Source organism: Saccopteryx leptura, chromosome 4 (assembly GCF_036850995.1).
Source record: "Saccopteryx leptura isolate mSacLep1 chromosome 4, mSacLep1_pri_phased_curated, whole genome shotgun sequence".
Lineage (NCBI taxonomy): Eukaryota > Metazoa > Chordata > Mammalia > Chiroptera > Emballonuridae > Saccopteryx > Saccopteryx leptura.
The window spans coordinates 46,007,816-46,021,654 of NC_089506.1; the positions used below are offsets into that span (position 1 = coordinate 46,007,816).

Below are 13,839 nucleotides of genomic sequence, written 5' to 3' on the forward strand. Positions count from 1 at the left end.
CTACCAAAAATAGAACCCTAATCTGATTGATAGATAGAAAGGGGGGGAAAACTACTGAAATTAGCTGGCTTGCCATACTGTGAAGAGGAATATTCATCCTGTGCATCTAACAAAAGAATACTGGTATCTCTGATATTCTACTTATCACTTTAAGTTAAGGTATCAACACTCTGATAGTTGTCGACTTTAATATGAGTTTATTCCGTGGAGAATGATCATCTATAGAAGAATTAGAGAGAACTCGAGAACTATGTATTAGAATGTATTTTTACACCTTCAAAGACAAGAACTAGATTCTGTAATAATATCCTGTTAGGTTCTTATTCCTTTCAAATATTTGAAATACAACAGGTACGTGCAGAAGAGCAATGGAAAGCCAATCTATATTGGCTTTGAACGGTGCTAAAGAATTTATGACTTAAGCAGTCACCAGAAAGCTCTACAGAATGAAAGATTTCTATTAGCATTGAGCATTAAAAAGATTTATCTGGCATTGTATCTATTATGAATTGGGGAAAATCAGTGGATGAAGAAAATGAAACCTTAATGCATAGTCCACCTGAGGTGAGCTAATGCATTGCAATAAGCTGGTAGCAAAGGCCATAGTGAGGGTATATATGAGTTATGTCAGGATAAGGCAGAAGAAGCTATGCTCTGTTAAGCAAAAAATAATGAGTCCTGATACCTGTAGGAAGAGTAAAAGTGAAACACATGAAGAACATTTATATAACTTTCAAGCTAGCTGATTAAAAAGATGAATCTAATTTCTCTGGTACAAATGTTGGTGGCTAAGTGAAACAACAGTTTGAAGTTATCTAAATGATAATAATAATAATAATGGTAAGTTAATAACAGGAAGTAAACAAATAGTTTGAAACTAATGTTGATTACCTGTAGCACAAACTTTTATTGTAAGTAATTGCATCTCTGATAACAAAATACTTTAATGCATATTAACAGTTAAATCTATTATTTTTGTAAAAATCCCTGACTTTTGTGTTTATTCCATTTGTAAGCTGAAGGTCCTGTGGAAATGAGCACACCAACAAGAATGGAGGAGTTATAAAATCAAAGAAGCGTAGTACCCAGGAAAGCTTAAAGCCTACCATGAAAAACAGGCCTAACAGTCCTAAAAAAATAACAAACAAAAAGAAGATACATTTCAAAGTATTTTTTAGAACATAAGCAACAAGTGATCATTGTTTTCTCTACTGCATATAACAGAGACAGGTGAGAAAAGACTATTTCTGCAACTCTTTCTTCCACAATGAAAAAGAACAGAAAAGACTTTTCCTTAATACATGTACCACTCCTCTGAATACAACCAGAAGTTCTAAGGTAACATGGATGAGGTCATAGGATATTATGTATGAAATCAAAGGGCTATTAAGGGATAGTCCCTGTGATCTCAGAGCTGGACAGACACATTAAAAAGACACAACATAATAAAAGGTGCACTTGCAGCCCTGGCCAGTTGGCTCAGCGGTAGAGCGTCGGCCTGGCGTGCGGGGGACCCGAGTTCGATTCCCGGCCAGGGCACATAGGAGAAGCGCCCATTTGCTTCTCCACCCCCCACCTCCTTCCTCTCTGTCTCTCTCTTCCCCTCCCGCAGCCAAGGCTCCATTGGAGCAAAGATGGCCCGGGCGCTGGGGATGGCTCCTTGGCCTCTGCCCCAGGCGCTAGAGTGGCTCTGGACTCAACAGAGCGACACCCCCTGGTGGGCAGAGTGTCGCCCCTGGTGGGTATGCCGGGTGGATCCCGGTCGGGCGCATGCGGGAGTCTGTCTGACTGTCTCTCCCCGTTTCCAGCTTCAGAAAAATACAAAAAAAAAAAAAAAATAAAAATAAAAGGTGCACTTGCATATGCCAAGTGCCACATGACAGACACAAACAATCATTACTATAGGCATTAAAAGGAATAGTCTTCAAAGTTAGCAGGGAAAACTTCAGAGTTAAAGCAGGGCTTGCACAAGACCACTGATTATTGAAGAGGAAGACAAGGAAATTCCAAGTAGGGAGGCAGATCAAACATCCTTCAGAAAATACAAATAGAAAAAAAAATAGTGAGTGGTCAAATATTGTAATAGGAAAAATGAAAACAGGAATAAAACTGAGAATATATAGCATTAAAATTTACTGAGCCTGGCCTGGTAGCTCAGTTGGTTAGAGTCCCAACATGCCAAGGTTGTTGGTTTGAAACCCAGTTGGGGCACATACAAGCGACAACCAATGAATGCATAAATACACTGCTCACAAAAATTACGGGTATTGCAAAACAAACATAGAACAATAAAATATCCCCTAATTTTTGCAAGCTGTGTATATAGGTAGAACAACAAATTAATGTTTCTCTCTCACCCTCTTTCCCTTCCCTCCCCCTCAAAAATCAATCAATCAATAAAAATGTTTTTTAAACTTATTGAAGAAATTACACCAATCATTCGTCCCCCTGCCAAAAGGGAGAGATGGAGTATAGGTAGTTTATCCCTTTTCTCAAATGAGAAAAGTTTATGTATAGCAGAATGTATACCCTTTGTTAGTTTTTAATTGCATGACCAATTAGTAAGAGAGGTGAGCTGACAGTCGCACTAGAAACAGAAAAAAATACTAGCACGCCATTTAAAGCTGCCCTTGCCATAGGGACAGGCCTCCTCCACAGAACTCAGTCAGTAAGAATAAAAGCACCACTATTGAATCCTTAGTCTGTGTCAAACAAGGAGCTACATGTATGACAAACATGTCTCCTTTTATCTTCACAGTGACTCTATGGGAGGGGGATACAAATATGGAAAGACAGAAGTCTACTTACTGTTCAAGGTCCCAAATTAATATATGTAAAAACCAACATGTGAATTCCAAATTTACCTGACTCATGAGCAATTTGATATGCCTGCTATAGGTCAACAGAAATATATCCTTCTCTATGTTCAATCCTTGACCTTGGTAAACCATATACTCTCTCTTGTTGACAAAGACTATTTCCTTGACCAAACTTTAGTCAGGCTTCTCTGAGCCCTCTTCTCGAGTAGGCCTCAGTCTACAGCTTCTGTGTCCATCCTTGCTGCATCCAGTTTTAGCAAGATTCCTGCTAAATCAATTTAGATATTAATCACCCTTGATATCTGATCAGGTTCCTCATCCCCTACCCTTGAGGTCTAAGCCCTTAGCCTGCCTATTGTAAGAAGCCTGTTAGACCAGTTTGGCAAGAATCCCCCTACCCTTAATGCCTCCTCTTAGTAATTCTCCATCCAGATCTGTCACTTGCCAGCTGTCTATGAATTCCCAGCTGCCTTTATCACACATTCAGGGTTGAGCCCCATCACTCTCCCGTATTGCAATAACCCTATTACAGTAGTCTTGAATAAAATCTTCCTTATTGTTTGACATCAGAATAATTTTTCTTTAACACTATATTACAGTTTTCTGACATGTAAAGTCAAAAGATTGTCAAATTAAAAAATGAAAATTGTCAAATAATGCAAATGATTTAATTAGCATCTAACTAAAACAATCCTTAAAATCAATTCCATCATTCTCTATTATGACTAAGACTATTCCATAATAGAATTTGCATCACATTTACGGTCCGTTTTCCTGCTGTTATGTTATTATGCAGGTCTGAAATCAAATATTTTAAAATCCTTGCATCCTGTTTTAGAAAAATGAACTGCAAATTCTCTGCTGATTTCTGAGAAAGGGTTTTACTAGCACACACAAACACACTCACACACTCCATGCACCCAAACAATACAAAAAATATATTAAAGTAGTATTTATGACATGCCTTAAAATTCTGAAAGTTCTACATGCAAAGACTAGAAGAGCTAAAAATACTAAACTGTAAATTGAAAAGTGCCTACAGACCCTGGCCAGTTTGCTCAGTGGATAGAGCATCAGCCAGGGTGTGGACATCTCAGGTTCGATTCCCGGTCAGAGTACACCAGAAAAGCAACCATCTGATTCTCTCCCTCCTCCCCTCCCACAACAGTGCCTCGACTGGTTTGAGCATTGGCCCCTGGGCACTGAGGATAGCTCCATGGGTCCCACTGCATCAGCCTCAGGTGCTGAAAAGCTCTATTGATTCGAGCTTCAGCTCCAGACTGGGGTTGCCAGGTGGATCCTAGTTGGAGAGCATGCAGGAATCCTCTCATTATCTACCCTCCTTTCACTTGGAAGAAAAAAAAAGTGCGTATAGATTATTATTATGATTTCCCTCTTGTAAAAAAGATATAAAAGTAACAGACTGTGGCCTGACCAGGCAGTGGTGCAGTGGATAGAGTGTCGGACTGGGATGTGGAGGACCCAGGTTCAAGACCCCGAGGTCGCCAGCTTGAGCGCGGGCTCATCTGGTTTGAGCAAGGCTCACCAGTTTGAGCCCAAGGTTGCGGGCTTGAGCAAGGGGTCACTCGATCTGCTGTAGCCCCTGGTCAAGGCACATATGAGACAGCAATCAATGAACAACTAAGGTGCCGCAACAAAGAATTGATACTTCTCATCTCTCTCCCTTCCTGTCTGTCTGTCCCTATCTGTCCCTCTCTCTGACTCTCTCTGTCACACACACAAAAAAGTATCAGACTGTGTTTAGCACTTATATAATCAAAACAGGTAATTTATACAAAGCATATATGTGCACATACATGTATATGTGTATAAATCTTCTATATGTTTACCTACCTGTTTCTCCAGCTGTTTTATTCTTCCCATGAGGCTTATATAGAACATACGAGCATCCTTTTACATGGAAGTGGTCATTAATTTGTCTAAACCATCTGAAAAGAATAAGATTTGCTCATAGCAACAGTTCTATAACAAAAATAGCACTATTCCAATTCTAGAGAAATTCAGGCAGAGCCTAATTTTGGCATATCTACTACAGGTTGGGGCCTGGCAGCTGGACACATGGTTTACTATCAACACACATCTACAGCATCATTACTTTGCAGAACTAAAAAAGGGCTTCATACCTCATAAGTGTTGTATTTCCAGTGAAAGGGCCAAACCTAATATCTTCAAATGGGGGTTGAAAGCCCAAAATATGTAATGCTTCTTCTTGGGTAACAGGTGGAAGACTACAAAAGAAACACTGCCTTTCACTTTACAATTCCAAACATATACAAATATAACCTGTCTTATTTGTAAATAATTCTGGTAATATTTTTCATTTTTATTTTATCAAAAATAATGTATACATATATTTTTAGTTAAAAGACTTAAAACAAAATGCAGCAGTTTTTTCTCAATTTATGAAAAATCTATCCTTAAAAACCTTCCATTATAGAAAAAGCAACACCAAATAGTGAGTGGTACCTTGACATACGAGCACTTTAAATCACGAGCAATCTGAGAGACGAGCAGTGGCTTGCGGGAGTTTTTGCTTTGTTACTAGCGGATATTTGAATCACGAGTGTTGGGCAAATGAGTGTGTAAAAACTGCGTTTTTTGAGTTTGTTCACTTTTATTGTTAAAAATGGTGCTGGGCAGTCACGTGTGTGCTTGCCCTCAGAGCAGGGCAGTTAATTATAAATTGTGGATTACCTTCCTGCTTGGGAAGGGCCATTGTTATGCTAATGTTGACTGGAGGAGAGGTTCTGGCACCAGAATAGTTTTAAAAAGGAGAGAAGAAGGAGGAAGACAAGAAGCCATGCTGGCAGAGTGAGAGCAGAGAAGATGCAGAGTGCTGAAGGAGGAGCCAAGATGGCAGGGAGAGAGAGAGAAGCCAGGATGGCAGGGTGCTGACAGAGAAGCCAGTCTGTGCAGAGAGGAGAAGGGAGAAGGTGTGCAGATGTGGGACCAGAGGTGACTGAGACTGGTGGGGCCTTTGATTCTAGGAAAAACCAGAGAAGATTTGCCTGGTTGTGGAATCAGAGAATATGTAAGTGGCTTTGAGAGCCCTGTGTGTATTTGCTTGTTGGCTGGTATGAGTGTTGAGAATAAAGAAATGGCCCACCATATTTTGGCTCCACTGTTTCTTTTCGGTCTGCCCGAATCTAATGGGAACCTGCATGTGTATGGCCATGATAGCCGTGACTACTGGCCATACATTTGGCATAGTTTGCGGCAGGATTCGGATCAGATCGGTATAGAGCTGCCACCACTCTTGAGGGGTAGGGTAGAGGACTAGTTGTTGTTATAGTTCCCCATGTTTTTTCTTTTGGGGACCATGGGCTGGCTAATTTTTACAGCCCTGCAAGAGGAAACCGAGAGCTCTGTGCAAGAGACTGCCCAAGGCCTGCAAACTGAGGACTGGAAAGAGTTGGAATGGCCATTAGAGAAAGAGATGCAGATCCTGGAACTGAAGCAAGCGCTGGAGAAGAGGGCCGACCGGGTTCGCGAGCTGCACCTGGAAATGGAGCAGTCTCTGGAGAAGAAATTACAGGTTTGTGAGTTGCAGTCTGCCCTGGAAATTGTGGAGAGCCGGCAGCCGCAGGAGCCTAAGCTGGAGCTGTGCCAGCAGAATGGCTCTGAATCTGAGGGAACAAGTGTTCCCAGCTCTTCTTCTGAGGATGAGGAGACTGGGGCTGAAGTTGCCATCCAAAGACTCCAGAAGGAAAAAGCCCAGCAGCAAAGAGTACCTACTAAGCCCCTGGTAGGTTTGCTATGGTTATGGGACACAGGGGTGGATGGCAGCATCCTCTCTGGAGCAGAGGTGGAAATGCTGGCCGCCACTGCCACATGTTCCCCTTTGGGGCAGCATCTTAAGAGCTGCCAGGATGGCAGGGATGAAGGGCGAGGCCTGAGGCTCCATGTGCGTGGACTGAATCTTGGACGGTGACCAGAGGGGGCACCAGCTTCCTTGTTGGATGGACATGCAACTACTGGACAATATGAGACCCTGATGGAGGGGAGAGCAGGTCTGGTTGAAACTGGATGACTTATGCTGTTGCTGTAACTTGTTTGTGTGATGTGCCTAATTCCTTGCACAGGAACGCTTGTGGTGTGAATTGCAAAGTGAGCAAAAGGGGTGGAATGTTGGGCAAACGAGTTTGTAAAATTTGTGTTTTTTTAGTTTGTTCACTTTTATTGTTAAAAATGGTGCTGGGCAGCTATCTATGAAATTGCTAATTACCTTCCTGCTTGGGAAGGGCCACTGTTATGCTAATGTCTCCTCCCCCCTCTGCCAGCATCTTCACCTGACCATGAAGTTAAATATACTTCATAAACCAGTTTATTTCTTTACAGTCTCTCTTATTGTGTGTGTGTGTGTGTGTGTGTGTGTGTGTATGTATTTATTTATAAAGTACATTTTCTTTAAAAGCATATAAAACAAAAAATTTGTATAGTTTTTGGGGGCCGGAACAGATGAATTGCATTCCCAATAATGTAAATGGGGAAATTTGATTTGACACACAAGCAAACTGAGTCATGAGCTCAGCTATGAAACAAACTAAACTCGTGTGTCAAGGTACCACTGTAACTTGGAGTTTAAAGATACTAATAGATTAACATACTCACTTTCCAGCTCCCATTGTGCTATATAAGAAATTCCAACAAGAAATTAATGAGGAGATACCACAAGAAGTCTTATATTGTGGTCGGCTTATGCAGTACCTGGGAAAACAAAAGACTTTGCTTGAATAAATACAAAATAGGCATATAAAAATATAACACTCATGGTAACTGAACGTATTAACATAATGAAAATGTGATCATTTAAACCAATATAAAATCCTTGTTCACTTAAAATATTTTTTATTTATTAAACACATCATAAATGCATTACAACAAAAATCATTCATTTTAATAAAGATAGCAGGGTGACGTCACGGAAATGGCGCCGTGAGCAGCGCGTCCGACAGATCTCCCCAAAATCACAACAAATTTATCAACTAGAAACAGGAAAATTTATCTTCGGAGCAAACTGAAAGCAAAAGGACTGTTATCACTCGAATCTGAGAGACGAGGGTGTGGAGGAAGCTACCGCAGGGACGTTCATTCAAGCCGCGAGAAAGTGCGCCTGTGACCCTGCAGACGCCGGCAGGCCTTGACTACCAACAAGACTAAAGCCAATTGTGTGACATTGCCATAGAACCCCATCAACTTGCAAGTCCCTGCCTGGGTGTGGCGCAGGGGCAGGGCCTGGGGTGCAGAGCCGCCGACCGGGAAGAGGGAGAGAGGAGAAGGAGGAAGAGGTTGACATCTCAAAATCAGGAAAAATCCACAGACTTTGCAGCTTGTTCCATTGTTTGTTGGTTTTTTTTTTGTTGTTTTTTTTTTGTTGTTGTTGTTTGTTCCTTCTATCTTATTGCCTTTATTTCCTCCACCTCAGTCCTTCTATTCTCTGCCCATCTTATGCTTCCCTTTTCTTGAACTACACTACCCATAAGTGTTACATTTTATTTCTCTTCTTCATCCTCACCCTCCTTTGGGGTTATACTCCAGGACACGTAATTCTCACTCTCTCCTCTTTTGTTTTTTTTTTGCCTTATTTTGTCTTCTTCTCTTCCTTTTTTATTTCTTCCTTCGTTTTTCTCTTTTTCTTATTTTTTCCTTTCTATTCGTTTTTTCTTTTCTCGTTTTACTTTCCTCCCATTTAATCCTCAATCACGAACAAATTAGTTAATTTGGGACTCAAGGTTTTTTTTGGCTCTATTTTTCTTTTTCGGTTTTGTTTTTGTTTTTTTCTGGTTGGTTTGTTTTTGTGGCATTTTGGGTCCTCCCAACCCAAGGTCTCCATTGTATTTGGTCTTTGCTCCACTTAATACAACGTATTTTTACTTATTATTTTTATTTTTTCTTCTTGATTATTCCTTTTTTTGTCCTTTTTTCTGGTTCCCTCTTGTCCCTCTCATTATATCTCTTGGTTGACCGTCACCCGCAGGCAGATCAACTTATGCTTCTCTAAGATTTTCTTCCTTTTTTTTTTTTTTTTATTTTTTTTTTTTTATTTATTTATTTTTTTTTTGCCCCCTTGAACTCTTCACCGCAAACCAGGCCCTCCATTATAGGCACGATATTTCCCTGAGGAGGGGAGAGGAGGGAAGGAGAACAAAGAAAAAAAAAAGGGGGAAATAATAAATTATTACTGCTTTTTTTTGTGGGGTGTTTTACCCTTTGTATTTTTTTTTGTTTTTTTTTTGTTTTTTTTTTTGTTTGTTTGTTTTTTTTGTTTTGTTTTTTACTTTTTACTCTTTATTAATTCTAATTAGTGCTATCAACAAGACCACCCTCAGATGCCAATAAGAAAGAGGAAATCGAATATTATGGATACAAAAGAAAGAGAGGTAACACAAATAGATGTGGAAAAATCTATGGAGAAAAGACTTAACATATTGGAAGCCTTGGAGCCAAATGACAGAGAATTTAAAATAGAAATCTTAAAAATACTCAGAGATATACAAGAAAACACGGAAAGGCAATATAGGGAGATCAGAAAACAACTCAATGAACACAAAGAATATATTACCAAGGAAATTGAAACTATAAAAACAAATCAAACAGAAATGAAAAACTCAATTCACGAACTGAAAAACGAGGTAACAAGCTTAGCTAGCAGAACAACCCAGATTGAAGATAGGATTAGTGAAATAGAAGACAAACAACTTGAGGCACAACAGAGAGAAGAAGAAAGAGACTCAAAAATAATAAAAAACGAGAAAGCCCTACAGGAATTATCTGACTCCATCAGAAAGAATAACATAAGAATAATAGGTATATCAGAGGGAGAAGAGAAAGAAAATGGAATGGAGAATATACTCAAACAAATAATAGACGAGAACTTCCCAAGCCTGTGGAAAGAACTAAAGCCTCAAATTCAAGAAGCAAACAGAACACCGAGTTTTCTTAACCCCAACAAACCCACTCCAAGGCACATCATAATAAAGATGACACAAACCAATGACAAAGAAAAAATTCTCAAGGCAGCCAGGGAAAAGAAGAGTACAACATATAAAGGAAGGCCTATTAGATTATCATCAGATTTCTCAGCAGAAACTCTACAAGCTAGAAGAGAGTGGACCCCAATATTTAAAGCCCTGAAAGAGAGGAACTTTCAGCCAAGAATACTATACCCATCAAAGCTATCCTTCAAGTATGAAGGAGATATAAAAACATTCACAAATACAAAAAAGATGAGAGAATTTATCACGAGAAAGCCCCCACTCCAGGAAATACTAAAGGGGGTTTTCCAACCAGATTCAAAGAACAAAAGAAAACAACACCACAAGTAACAGCTCCACCAAGAACACAATAAAACCAAACTTAAACTGTGACAACAAAGGAAAAAAAAAGGGGGGGGAGAGAATGGAGATTAACAGTAGCAAAGGACGATGAAGTGCAGAAATACTTATAAGATAGGGTACTACAATGAATATGGTAGGTACCCTTTTCATTACTTAATGGTAACCACCCTAGAAAAAACCACCACAAAAACACATGACTTAAAAAAGGTAGCAACAGAGGAAAGAAGTATGGAACACAAACAAACAGAAACAAATGATAGAAAAACAAAAGAGAAGAATCAAACTAGATACAAAACTAACAGAAAGCAATTTATAAAATGGCAGTAGGGAACCCACAAGTGTCAATAATTACACTAAATGTAAATGGATTAAACTTACCAATAAAAAGACACAGAGTAGCAGAATGGATTAAAAAAGAAAATCCAACTATATGCTGCCTACAAGAAACACATCTAAGCAACAAGGATAAAAACAAATTCAAAGTGAAAGGCTGGAAAACAATACTCCAAGCAAACAACACCCAAAAAAAAGCAGGTGTAGCAATACTCATATCTGATAATGCTGACTACAAGACAGAAAAAGTACTCAGAGACAAAAATGGTCACTTCATAATGATTAAGGGGACACTGAATCAAGAAGACATAACAATCCTTAATCTATATGCACCAAACCAAGGAGCACCAAAATATATAAGACAGCTACTTATTGACCTTAAAACAAAAACTAACAAAAATACAATCATACTTGGAGACCTCAATACTCCGCTGACGGCTCTAGATCGGTCATCCAAACAGAGAATCAATAAAGATATAGTGGACTTGAACGAAATACTAGAACACCTGGATATGATAGACATCTACAGGACACTTCATCCCAAAGCGACAGAGTATACATTTTTCTCTAGTGTACATGGAACATTCTCAAGAATTGACCATATGTTGGGCCACAAAGACAATATCAGCAAATTTAGAAAAATTGAAATCGTACCAAGCATATTTTCAGATCATAAAGCCTTGAAACTAGAATTCAACTGCAAAAAAGAGGGGGAAAAACCCACAAAAATGTGGAAACTAAACAACATACTTCTAAAAAATGAATGGGTCAAAGAAGAAATAAGCGCAGAGATCAAAAGATACATACAGACAAATGAAAATGAAAATACGACATATCAGAATCTCTGGGATGCAGCAAAAGCAGTAATAAGAGGAAAGTTCATATCACTTCAGGCCTATATGAACAAACAAGAGAGAGCCGAAGTAAACCACTTAACTTCACACCTTAAGGAACTAGAAAAAGAAGAACAAAGACAACCCAAAACCAGCCGAAGAAAGGAGATAATAAAAATCAGAGCAGAAATAAATGAAATAGAGAACAGAAAAACTATAGAAAAAATCAATAAAACAAGGAGCTGGTTCTTTGAAAAGGTCAACAAAATTGACAAACCCTTGGCAAGACTCACCAAGGAAAAAAGGCACAGGACTCAAATAAATAAAATCCAAAATGAAAGAGGAGAGATCACCACAGACATCATAGATATACAAAGAATTATTGTAGAATACTATGAAAAATTATATGCCACCAAATACAACAATCTAGAAGAAATGGATAAATTCCTAGAACAATACAACCTTCCTAGACTGAGCCATGAAGAAGCAGAAAGCCTAAACAGACCAATCAGCAGGGAGGAAATAGAAAAAACTATTAAAAACCTCCCCAAAAATAAAAGTCCAGGCCCAGACGGTTATACTAGTGAATTCTATCAAACATTCAAAGAAGACTTGGTTCCTATTCTACTCAAAGTCTTCCAAAAAATTGAAGAAGAAGCAATACTTCCGAACACATTTTATGAGGCCAACATAACCCTCATACCAAAACCTGGCAAGGATGGCACAAAGAAAGAAAACTACAGACCAATATCTCTAATGAATACAGATGCTAAAATTCTAAACAAAATACTGGCAAACCGAATACAACAACATATTAAAAAAATAATACATCATGATCAAGTGGGATTCATCCCAGAATCTCAAGGATGGTTCAACATACGCAAAACGGTTAACGTAATACACCATATCAACAAAACAAAGAACAAAAACCACATGATCTTATCAATAGATGCAGAAAAGGCTTTTGATAAAATACAACACAATTTTATGTTTAAGACTCTCAACAAAATGGGTATAGAAGGAAAATATCTCAACATGATAAAGGCCATATATGATAAACCATCAGCTAACATCATATTAAATGGCACTAAACTGAAGGCTTTCCCCCTTAAATCAGGAACAAGACAGGGTTGTCCACTCTCTCCACTCTTATTTAACGTGGTGCTAGAAGTTCTGGCCAGAGCAATCAGACAAGACAAAGAAATAAAAGGCATCCATATTGGAAAAGAAGAAGTAAAGGTATCACTTTTTGCTGATGATATGATCCTATACATCGAAAACCCGAAGGACTCCACAAAAAGATTATTAGAAACAATAAACCAATACAGTAAGGTCGCAGGATACAAAATTAACATACAGAAGTCCATAGCCTTTCTATATGCCAACAATGAAATATTAGAAAACGAACTCAAAAAAATAATCCCCTTCACGATTGCAACAAAAAAAATAAAATACCTAGGAATAAACATAACAAAGAATGTAAAGGACCTATATAATGAAAATTACAAGGCATTGTTAAGGGAAATCGAAAAAGATACAATGAGATGGAAAAATATTCCTTGTTCTTGGATAGGAAGAATAAATATAATCAAAATGGCCATATTACCCAAAGCAATATACAAATTTAATGCAATTCCCATCAAAATTCCTATGAGATTTTTTAAAGAAATGGAACAAAAAATCATAAGATTTATATGGAACTATAAAAAACCCCGAATAGCCAAAACAATCCTAAAGAAAAAGAATGAAGCTGGGGGCATTACAATACCTGACTTTAAACTATATTATAGGGCCACAATAATCAAAACAGCATGGTATTGGCAGAAAAATAGACACTCAGACCAATGGAACAGAATAGAAAGCCCAGAAATAAAACCACATATATATGGTCAAATAATCTTTGATAAAGGGGCCAACAACACACAATGGAGAAAAGAAAGCCTCTTCAACAAATGGTGTTGGGAAAACTGGAAAGCCACATGCAAAAGAATGAAACTCGACTACAGCCTGTCCCCGTGTACTAAAATTAATTCAAAATGGATCAAAGACCTAAATATAAGACCTGAAACAATAAAGTACATAGAAGAAGACATAGGTACTAAACTCATGGACCTGGGTTTTAAAGAACATTTTATGAACTTGACTCCAATGGCAAGAGAAGTGAAGGCAAAGATAAATGAATGGGACTACATCAGAATAAAAAGTTTTTGCTCAGCAAGAGAAACTGATATAAAAATAAACAGACAGCCAACTAAATGGGAAATGATATTTTCAAACAACAGCTCAGATAAGGGCCTAATTTCCAAAATTTACAAAGAACTCATAAAACTCAACAACAAACAAACAAACAATCCAATAAAAAAATGGGAAGAAGACATGAATAGACACTTCTCCCAGGAAGAGATACAAATGGCCAACAGATATATGAAAAAATGCTCAGCTTCATTAGTTATTAGGGAAATGCAAATCAAAACTACAATGAGATACCACCTCACC

General features: G+C 38.4%; 1 protein-coding gene across 13 annotated transcripts in view; it reads right to left on the minus strand.

Moving 5' to 3' along the window:
* The window catches only part of BIVM (basic, immunoglobulin-like variable motif containing), an 84,059-nt gene that overhangs the window by 44,004 nt on the left and 26,216 nt on the right, over nucleotides 1-13,839 (minus strand). For all 13 annotated transcript variants that reach the window (XM_066380598.1, XM_066380588.1, XM_066380589.1 and 10 more), the window contains 3 exons: nucleotides 7,452-7,547; nucleotides 4,964-5,068; nucleotides 4,674-4,768 (listed from right to left, as the gene is read on the minus strand). In XM_066380598.1, the coding sequence (XP_066236695.1) occupies nucleotides 4,674-4,768; nucleotides 4,964-5,068; nucleotides 7,452-7,547 (296 nt within the window). The remainder of the gene's footprint in view (nucleotides 1-4,673; nucleotides 4,769-4,963; nucleotides 5,069-7,451; nucleotides 7,548-13,839) is intronic.